Source organism: Halyomorpha halys, unplaced genomic scaffold, assembly GCF_000696795.3.
Source record: "Halyomorpha halys isolate HHAL.00 unplaced genomic scaffold, Hhal_1.1 Scaffold98.1, whole genome shotgun sequence".
NCBI lineage: Eukaryota > Metazoa > Arthropoda > Insecta > Hemiptera > Pentatomidae > Halyomorpha > Halyomorpha halys.
The window spans coordinates 2,109,602-2,121,163 of record NW_027107309.1 but is presented as its reverse complement, the minus strand read 5'-3'; the positions used below and the strand labels follow the sequence as shown (position 1 = coordinate 2,121,163).

The 11,562-nt window shown below is 29.1% G+C and overlaps 1 protein-coding gene across 1 annotated transcript in view; it reads right to left on the bottom strand.

Moving 5' to 3' along the window:
• nmo (serine/threonine-protein kinase nemo) overlaps nt 1-11,562 on the bottom strand; it is a 347,920-nt gene extending 336,358 nt beyond the window's left edge. The window contains 1 exon segment of the mRNA XM_067045596.1: nt 11,233-11,562. Within this exon segment, the coding sequence (XP_066901697.1) occupies nt 11,233-11,393 (161 nt within the window). The 5' untranslated portion in view covers nt 11,394-11,562.

Sequence of the window (11,562 nt, the reverse complement as noted above, 5' to 3'; positions counted from 1 at the left end):
ATACACATAAAAGTCTGCCAAGAACATAACAGAGTAAAGTTCACTATTTCAATTTTTTTAAAATATAAATTCTCTAATTTCATTTCCCTTTTATTATCATTTTTTCAATGATTTTTCGGCTAATGCTTTATTGAGGCGTCACCTAAGCAACCTTGAGTCCGGCCTGCGCGGGTTAACATTTATGATGGCTTCAAGAAAATAAAACCAAACTCCATCACTCTTCTCGGAATAGTATGGTTACCTATATGATAACTCTCTTCCCATCCGTACTTTAATGACAAAGTAATGAGTAATGACGAGGTAGTGGGTAAAAAAAAAAAAAATTGTTATTTTATGGGAAGGTAGATGTGAAAAAATAATTGAGTCTATGGATATTTTTTTTTTAAATTTTCTAAATGAATAAAAAACATTTGGTAGTGATTTCCCAGAAAAATAAACAAATTAATAAGCTTTAGTGTTTTAAAACAATCGAATATCACAGTAAACAATTTAAATACGTTTTCAAGAAAATCCCAATAAACTGAAAGAAGTAACACCAAAGTTATTTGAGAGAGCCTAAATAAATAAATATACACCTGAATCAAATTAATAACAACAAATTTTTTTTTTGTAATTAAAAAAAAAAAGTTAAGGTAAGCAGGAAGTCAAGGTGAAACTAGATTGGCCCAGAGGAAAGGAGTTCCCACGCTAGAGAGAGGGGGGGGATCCTATTCAATTGACTGGAACCATTCGGGTCCCAATATTCCCTGGTCACAATTAACGTGTCTATTATATTGCTACAATTAATTATGTAAGTAATGGTTATCCAAATATGTTTTTCAACAAAAACGTTTATTGATCTTTATGTGTGTCGACTTTTTCAACAATGATGAGCATTTTTTTTTTTTTTTTTTTTAAAGCAAATACACTTAATTTTTATAAATACGTATTTTTCTTTTTTTGATTAGTATTGGTCCCAAACTGTCAGTTGCATTATTTTTTTAACAGCATGTTTATAAACGTCAGAGTGTGATTTACAAAATATTATTTCAATAATAATTGTCTATTTTTTTTCTTTTTTTTTTTTTTTTTTTACCTAATTTTAGTGTTGCGGAAAAGCGAGATATTTTGAACCAGTTATTTCCCGTTAAAACGTTTTAAATTAATTGCGAAAACATTCGTTAATTTTCTTTCAATGACAGGTGTTACTGACTCTAAGACATGTATCAGAGAATTTAGGAAAAAAGTCATGAATAATTCATGTAAAATAAGAAAATTAAATACGTTTTAGCCAATCAAATCTATTAAGGTGACCAAATTGTTGAGTTCATTTACACACAAAAACTATAAACTGCTCTAACAAAAGAAGTAAAAAAATTCAAATATTCAAGTAAGATTTTTTTTTGAAAAGAGGAATTGCATGGAGAACAGAGGATAATCGCAATGCAGACCGAGAATATCCCATAATTTGTTTTTGTATTTTTTAATGTAAGTATATGTTCTCCACCCTCCAGACGCCAAACATTTTAATTCGCAATGCATATTTATAAAAGAATATGGGAAGGACGATAGCAGAATTATGTAATAGTCTTCTTTTATTCTGTGTTTAAAAAGGTTGCCAGAATATCTTAGTATTTAATAATGCAACAACAAACGATTCAGTTTGAACCAATTGAAAATTACTTCAACCTTGATTAGAATCCTTTTATATGAATCCAACGACTTGAGTACTTGCGTTATGAAGCTAAGGCGCTTATTTTAAATAAACTAATAAAACATGTAATTACAGTTAACAATGATTTGGGAAAATTCAATGTTGAATTGAGTTAACAAACTGACTTATAATATATTTCATATAATATATAAACATATAAATAATTTTAATATTTAAATAAGATCTATTATAGTAACTAAAGAGTAATGGTACATATAAAACCGTCTTTTTTTTTTTTCCTCAAAATTTATTTCGGGACTTTTTCTCCAAAGGATTCGGTACCAAGTCTGTTCATGTCGAAGATATAAATTTAGATTTTTATTCAGACACTATAAAATATTCTGATTTGATTTGCAGTTTGATTAACTGAAAATGCTTAAAGGTACACACATCTTACATTTTTTTAGTAGCATACAGTCATTTCTACAACCAGTAAAAAATAATCATTTTACCATTCTTATAGAACATATTTGTTTTTTGTTTTTATAATGATAGTAAATAACTCTCAATTTAAGGACGGCGGTTAACAGCACTAAACACCGCGACTGGACCGGAACAGAGATGGGGGCCGACGGCTGCCATATTGTCCCCAGCAGACTTCCACTTTTTACTGACTAGGGGAGGATATCCGGTCACGTGATCAAGCCCCACCACGGTTCCTCCTGAAATTTTAAAATCTCATCCTTCATTCTCGATAGTTTATATATCATAATCCATGAGTCATTAGAGAAATCGACCGGTTTCGACTTGGCTTTAATTTAAATTATTTTTTTAATTTTAGCAATTTTTAATCTTTAGATAACTTATGGACGTAAGGGGGAAAAGACAGGCCTGAAATTTTAGTTCCCGCTTTGATTTATTTCCATTAAAAGACTATAGAACTCAGTAATAAAAAATTCACCATAACTTCAATTTCGGTTTTCTAAAAAATACTTCGACTTCTATAGACGAATAGCTATTCCATATTCATGAAAAACCCGAGCAGGCTCTTATTTCCGTTCAGGAAACTAATAGAAAGGACGTTACAAATGAAACCATCAGGTGGCCATATTTTAAAGTAATACAAAAAACGTTAATAAGATATGCAATATAATATAAGTATTTATTCTATTTTAAATGTATTCAGTATATGATGAAAGGAGAAGGTACCTCTTTAGGCCTTCATCAGAACTGAACAATAAAGACAAAAGAGGAATGACCGCTTCCTCGTAAAGGAAAACCAAGAAAGTTTACATCACCTCCCAGATTTTTCTTTTGAATAAAGAAATCCGTTCTACAATCCATGAACAGCCAACAACGCACGAATTCTCGATGTTCCTGCTAATCGATTTAACGGCATTCTTGTGTATGAAGAGAAAATGTGTTCAGCACAATGCACTAACCTTAGCACGGCTGTCCACTAGGACCAAAAACACTCGTACGGTCCTTCCGAAGAGGAACGGATTTCATCGGTCCGGCTAAAGATCCGAAGAGTCCATTCGAGCCAACATTAGACCGTCAGCTACTAGTTTGTTTAGTGCTACGGTCTATTTAAAAAAATGAATGAAAAGACCTTCTTGAAAGAAATCCTTCACCGACATGTTATACTTGTAAATGTACCCTGACGATGGAGCATATCTTGGAACACTGTTCGCGGCTGGATCGAGAACGTCTTTTGGCCTCCGGGGACAACCTCAAGCCTTACTGCCAGAAAATTGGAATAATTTGTTTAAGTTCCTAAAGGAGAACAACCTATACCAAGAAATGTAACCACAAAATCCAGAATACGGTACCTTTAACCCCTGTAGTTGCATACGCCATCTAAAAATTAAGCAAATAAAATAAAAAAAAGAAAAGAAATATATTTTGAGATCATATTACTCTTGAACATCCTTTGCAGTGTAAAGAGGCGGAGTTCTAAAGAAACAAATATAACTATGGGAAATTTCACTTATTTACCGAAAAAACTACAAGACGATGTTTTTTTTATTACAACTAGATGAGCTATAAGTTTTAATATATGTTAACTGTCATATCTCTAAGAATCTAGAAATGGTCTAATTTCAGAGAAGTTGTATTGCTCCTTTGCTTAAATATAGACACATCTGCCAGAAAAAAAAAAATATATGCTTTTATTTTGAACTGAACGTATTTCAAAGTTAGTACCTTAGACTAGGGTTGCATTCTATTATGAGACCTGCGGACTATCCTACAGCTAGTAGAGAAATCACAATATAAATAAAGAAAATATAGTTCAGACAGACTTTTTTTTATTAGCTTCTCGATATCCATATTGATAATAATAATAAAAAAGTGTACTCTCTTCCCGGTACTCTCCAGCTAATAAGAACAGAAAATCACATTTTGTTATTTTTATTTGTTTTTAAATACTTAAGAATTTTAAATTAAAAAATCCCTCCATTTTTTCATGATTTTAATGCCGATCCGCTTCCTTTTCTTTGCTGAATTTTTTTAAAGTCTAAACTAGTTAATCAGATGGATGGTTAATGCGTGGTTGGTTAGCAGAATTTCCACTGCACTGTAATAGAAATCCTATCGACATATAGGTCTCATTCATTTAACAATTGTCAGTAGTTGTCCAAGAAACTAAAAGTACTAAAAAAAAAACTGGTTAAGTAGCTACCTATAACTAAAATATATCATCTCAACCATAACTTACACTAAACGAGGCTACAACTGCATCAATTTGAATCGGTAGCAAGGCACTTAAAAATTTCTAATATTTTCCAACTTTACAGAATTATTCTTCCTTAATTTTTTTTTCTAAATTATCCTTAGTGGCATAATCGATATAACGATCAAAGACGTAACCCAACCGGGCAACCTCAATCTGGAAGGCGGATCCGAAGCATTTCCTGACAAGGGAAAGTACAATTATTTTTTCCGAATCACAGAAAGTTACACTATTAGTTGCAGCAGGTTTCGTCACTGCGTTAGGAAAGTTTGCGCAACAGGCTGATAACTTATTTTATTAGTAAAAAATAAAACTGTTCAATGAAAGGAGAAACCGCAGAAAATGAACTTCAGTGAAGGAAAGGATGAAACTAGATGAATTACCATAAGGACTCACCATTTCATTGAGAGATATAATTATTCCTTTGAAATTTGTTTTACTAAAAGACAGAAACAATTAAAACTTTGATATTGCTTTAATTCGTAATATAGGGACGTGTTCATAATAGTTCGATATTCACTGATTCAGAAAATCAGAATCAATTAGGGCCCATACTAACCAATTAATTTGCCGATTTCAATTGCGGTTATTTACGCTCCTAATTTTGACTTTAATTACATTTAAATCTTTGGGATATGGGCGGTATTTAAACAACTTTAAAAACTCAAATACGCTGAAATAAAAGTAATTTAGCCATAAATATTATCATCGTATAGTTTTTAAACAATAATTAAATGCTAATTTTAATTACCACCATGAGAAAAAGGAGACAATAATTTAAATATATAAAATTTTAAAATCCACCATTTCCGCATCTTCACAACACGAACCACTAACAATATACATCAAGTGATTCGATCACGCCAAAAATTCATGTTGTCTGGTATTTATCAACAAGGTCGTCGGATGATAATTATTCAAAATCTATTTATCAACTACGCAGCTTCGATCTGCGTAATAAAAGTTAACTAGATAATATTATAGGACTGTGAAAGAAATCAGCAAGAGGAAATGCTAACGTCATAAAATTAGTACTGAATCGCGTCTTCTTGCAAAATGAAAAAGGAAAATAGATGCATAAAAATGATAGTACTAATACCCAAATCAGAATTAACAACTCAATTATATTAAGAAACATATTATAACATATTGTTAATTTTGTCTAAGAAAAATTAGGGGAAGTAAAATTTGAACAAAATTGATGGAATATCCCATAAAAAAATTTTAAAAAATAAAACAGAATTGAACATTCATGTATAAGAAGAATATAAATTATATTCACAACCACAATCAGGAAATATGAACCAAGAAACATAATAACTGAACTAAGTAAAATTAATTTGAATCTAATTGCTAATTTATTTAAAATTATATTAAACAATTAATAAATAAAAATATACAAGTATCAATAACAAATACCAATAAACAACAATTTGATATTACAATTTAATATATTATTAGTTGTTATTAATTGAAACAACTAATAATATATTAGAAGACTTTTATTTTACGTAAAGATGGTCCCTTTAACTTTTTATGACCGCTAGAAATTACACGTTTTCATATGAAAAATAATATGAAGATTAAACCATAGTAGAACAAAACCTATAAGACCTAGAATAGAATATTTTTATTAAATAATTCATAAATATTTCAAATTTATGGTTTTGTATATTTTATATTTTAAGTAAGTATATTTTATATTCTTATGTGTATTTGTGTACTTAATAGTATGTGCTATGTACTACAGTGTTTTTTATACACTTACATTACATACTTAAGTATACATCCATTATAGTCAAAGACAAAAAAGTTATTGATTTTTTTTCTTTAAATTAAAACCCTAGGCCTGAATGCCTGAGTGAGTACTTTCCTGCTCTGATTAGCAAAGCCTTACAACACCCGTTTTATTGTATTCACAGCTGTTACAAAAGTTCTGGGAGCTGACCCCGTTAGAGAAAAATTTAGGTCGAGGAAATTTCGATAGCTATCCCGTGACGCAAGAGGAAAATGTCGGAACAGACGATGAACACGTGAGATATAGTCAATCAAATACCGGATATTTTAATCACATCAAATAAGAAATAACTGAAATATAGTTAGTTTCTCTATTAACATTTCATTAGTTATTGCGGATATAAAGTTAATCCAAATAGATCAAGTTGAGAACAATAAGAAAAAATAATAAACGCACAGCTTTTCAATTGTTCATATATTCGACACTACATAATCATCTAACAAATATTGCATCATTCTATACATCATAAAGTTTTTAAGAAAATTACAAAGAAAAAAGAAGAAATTCAGGAGTTTTAAACTATTTCGGATTAACATTCTATAAATCAAAAATCAACCTGAAATCCAAAAGTGTAATAAATTAATAAGAAATAATAAAATATATGATCATGTTCAAAAATAAATATAAAAAATTAAGAATATCATAAACTACTAAATGATTAGAACTTTCAAAATTATGTTCTTTAGGTTCTTACAATAAAACATGATATACAAAAAAAATAATTAAGATTATTAACGATTATTAAAAAAAAGAAGATTTAACAAAATATTAATGATGTCAAGATGACTCAGAGAAACAATTAAGGCAACTATTTGAAACTACTAAAACCTCATAGAAAAGAATTCAATATAAAGGATTAAGAACAAACAACTGTGGAAAAACCTAATTGAAATTCTTTAATAAGTATACATTAAAATCTGTGCCATAACTAATTATAAAAGACTGTTCTTAAAAATACAATTAAAAAATATTACAATTCAAGAATGTAGTTAAAGGATAAGAATATTTTTTAATCAGATATAAAATTCATAGAATGTTATACATACACTAAGAAACAATATTCATATTAGGGCCTAAATTGCTAAATTTATTGCATAATAATTATCTGAACTTAGTAAAAAAGTCATCTACTCATTATACTTAAACATAAATAATAACTTACCTACAGCAGTAATGAAATTATTATATTCTTTTCAACTTATTCCTTTTGAAGAATCACGAAAACAAATGCACTGAATCAATTAATCTATTTTAGTTGACAAATGTATTAAAAGTAACTATAGAACACAATAATATAGATAGTAACAAATAAACATTCAGGAGGAATAGTTGAAATTCAATACAAATAAATAGATCAAGGACTGAAAAACTGATGAGACAAAGCACACAGCCTGCATTATTATCCGGCGCTGCCAACCTAATTACAGTGAAACCGAAAGGAATACTAGTTGACTACTTTATTAAATTTTTCACATAAATTTATTACCTATCACTTATATAATTCAAAACAAATATTAAAACAGTACAAATACTAGATATTAATTTACTAGTATATTAGTTCTGAACTATAATTTGAAAAATAAATATAGGTTGAACGATACTTTAATTATAAATACTATGTTATTTAGACAATTTTTTTAATTTTTAACAATTTAAAATTTATATTCTAAACAATGTAATTATCTATTAACAAATATTTCTCATAAATGAATTTAAATAATTCCACATAAAAAAAAGGACAAATACATCAATAAGTATTTTTTTTCTCCAATCACTAAAGCTTGTGTTTTAAAAGATCGATATTTTTTATACTACCAACTAAATGAATAAACTTACAAATTTTAAAATAAAACAAAAAATTTCCTTTAAATAAACACCCAAATAAAAAAGTCTGGATAATATATGGATTTTTTATTATTATTTCGGACTGTGATTAATTGAATTATTACACATAGTATTTAATAATAATAGTAAACAAGTATGCATAAAACAAAACAAAAAACTTGTGCATTTTTGGGGAAACATACTTTTTTTTTAATACATTTTTTGGACCATGGATTAAGATGAGCAATTTTTAATATTTTATTCTTAATTTTTATTACATAAACGACCGTCAAGATTTATCACCAAATTCTATATGGTCAAAATTCATATAGTATTATAATTAATACAAGACTAACTTCAACAGCAAGTTTTTAAAAATGAGAACATATCAATAAAGGTTATAACATTTGTTTTAATAAAAACAATTAAAACTAAAATTCATTTTATTAAATAAATACATTATTTTCCTATTTGTGTTGACTTTGAATTGCTTGATATCTATATGATATACATAATTATGTATTACAGAAAATATTTCCATTGCTTGACAGTGCTACAAAATTTACACATATTAAAATCCATAAGATTTAGCACATCTGATTTTGTGGAAGGCTTAAAAAAAACTAATTTTCAAACATTAAGGATATCAATCATATTTGATACCACTCCTATATATATACGGTGGGTTCTACTTTCATTTCATAATAACCTTGCATCGACTTTTGATTTAAATTAAATATTTTATCAGTTAAATCAATAATGCACATTCTTTGGGCATTATTATAATTATATTAAGATCAGGTAAAATATGAAAAATTCGATTTTGTTTTTTGGATACGGATTTCAAAGTGTATTTTAAAAATATATACATGCTCAGAGGATTTCCCTGAATAAATAGTATTACAGTATTTAAAATATAATTTGATTATTCTCATCCAATTACAAGGATTTTTTTTAATCACCTGTATGCAACATTATGTTGAGAAAAATAAAACAGTAAAAAACGAACACATAAGGTGATTTTTAACAAGTTAATTTGAATAACGAGGAAACATTGAATTTAATACAATTATTACACAGCAGTGATACTCTAAACATGATTTAAACTGTCAATACAAAGGCGTTTTTAAAATTAAATTAATTAACCTAAAAACGTTTGAGAGTTATAGATTAGCCAGTTCCTAAATGACTAGCAAAAACAACACTCCTCTGACGTTCAATCATTACAAATAAATTGTTATTAATTATTTAAAACATTGAAAAACACTTTTCAAAATTTATAATTATGATTGTCCTCGACGTTTTTTCAATATAAGCAGTAAATATTGAAATACACGTTAATTTTAATAAAACGAATTTATAAGAGACTGAATTAATTAATTGTTAACGGGCCTTTTTTAAACAGCATAAAGTTTTCTATGATAATTAAAAACATAAGAAATTTCAGATTGGAACGATTTGATAAATAATAATTCGACAATTTTTATAAATAAAATAAAAAATACAAAGGTTTAATTAGTAAAAATAAGTAATGGAAATTACCAACATCATGATAAAACTAGAATATAAAAAGAGTAGTAGGGTCAAGATATATATATTTTTTTTTTTAAACCTATTATGTTCAAAATGATAATAAAACTAATGACAGTAAAATTGAAATGAAATGTTATACACAAGAACATATATCTTTAAAAATTAACACGGGGCATTAACCCTTGGGTAGATAATGATTTCCCTTGAACCCTAGAATCGAACAAAAATAATACGCCAACCTCCTCCAAGAGGAATGTTAGAAAAGGTGTTTACTGGGCGAGGACACAGTATCAACAACCTCATTCAAGTTCATTGCTACAGTCTGTCAGAATTCATTATCTATCTCCTGGCTTAATTATATAATAACGTAAAAAATATTTCTAGAGATAGCAGTTGAAAAAGCTTTAATTTCTCCATACAATAAATATATTATTGAAATTAGGTACTGAATGTAATTTAAATAGACAACTGATAAAAAAGCGTATGGCATTGCTTTGTTCGTTTTCCTATAATAATGGTAAGGTTAATTTGAAAACAGGGTCGAAGAAAGGGGGGTCCGTTTCCGAGAAATTCTTGTAAACAAGGTAAAATGGGTCTCTAAATCATACCAGGAATTTTTCATTGAGGGAAGCTAATCGATGGTTGATTCTTTAACTGTTACAACAATTAGGATAAAAAAACTTAAAATCAGTTAGTCAATCTTAATAGAACAAAAGAATAAATGGAAAATACTAATAATTATAAACTCAAGAGTGAATAGAAATATGAAAAATAAAAATAGTCTATGATATTAAAACAGAAAAGTTCTCAATATGTCATTAATGATAATCAAAGAAATCTTCATGACACATAATAAACCATTGTCACGCTATACTGTTAACAATCACAACTAAAAACAATAGATTAGAATATAAAACAAATGAATTATCAATCATAATTCCGATAGTTGGTAACTTCAGCAATGAAAGTCTGATTTGTCAAGATTTCAATAACAATAATAAATTTCAATAATCGTAAAATACGAGAAGGGGACCTTGTGCAGTCCTATGCACTTCTCATGCCCAAGGATGATTGCATTAGATGCACGCATCCGGCACGATATGAAATACTGGCTTATCAATAAAACAAATTTAATTATGTCATATATAATTTTACAAGTAGTTTCAATAATCAAATTGGTCTGCTACAAAACTGTTTCCATATGTTTTTGTTAAAAATCAAGAGTATTAGAAATAAATATAATTGATAACAGTGTTCTGATAACCATATGCTAGAACTCGCAGTACAAAATTTGTGACATTGGGATGAAAACATTTGAAAAATAAACATATCATGTATGATTACTGTCAATGGACATCTAAATGTCAAAGCTCATGAGATAGTAGCTTTTGATTTGTCAAGATAAAAAAAAATACACTATGACGATCATACAACTTTTGAATAAAACCTTGGGTTTTAGACGTTTCATGAAGGTAAATGCTTATCACTGAGAATATAGCTATGCAAATGAGGACAAATGAAAAGAAATTGTTTACATACAGGCCAAATAACCCTCCCGTATGGTTACGAGGTTGTCACTGATAAGGTTATTATGTTAGGCCTATGTTTTGATACTGTTTGTAAACACTATTTTGGCATGTGGATAAACACATTAACTGTTACTATTCTTGCCTTATACAGGTGTATATTACAACAGATCTCATCACTCACCAAACAACTCCGAATGCTCCATATCCTATGGGCCTATCAGGCTGGAGGTCTTGCGACGAAGGCGGGGGCTGGTGATGGTGGTAGAAGGATGCTTGTGCAGAACCTTGCATGAGTGACATGCTGCTTCTAGCCGTCCTGGTCGTGGGCCCGGCTACAGCCATCGCATCGCACACCACAGGTCAGCTGGCGTCTTCCCTGCTCGCCATTCCTTATAGGATACCACTGATCTATACCTGTACACTGGGCGGGAGAGACACGGCGCACAAGACACGACGGACCTGACCTCAGCGTGCGACCGCGAAGAAGGTTCGGCAGCGACTGAGGCCGCTG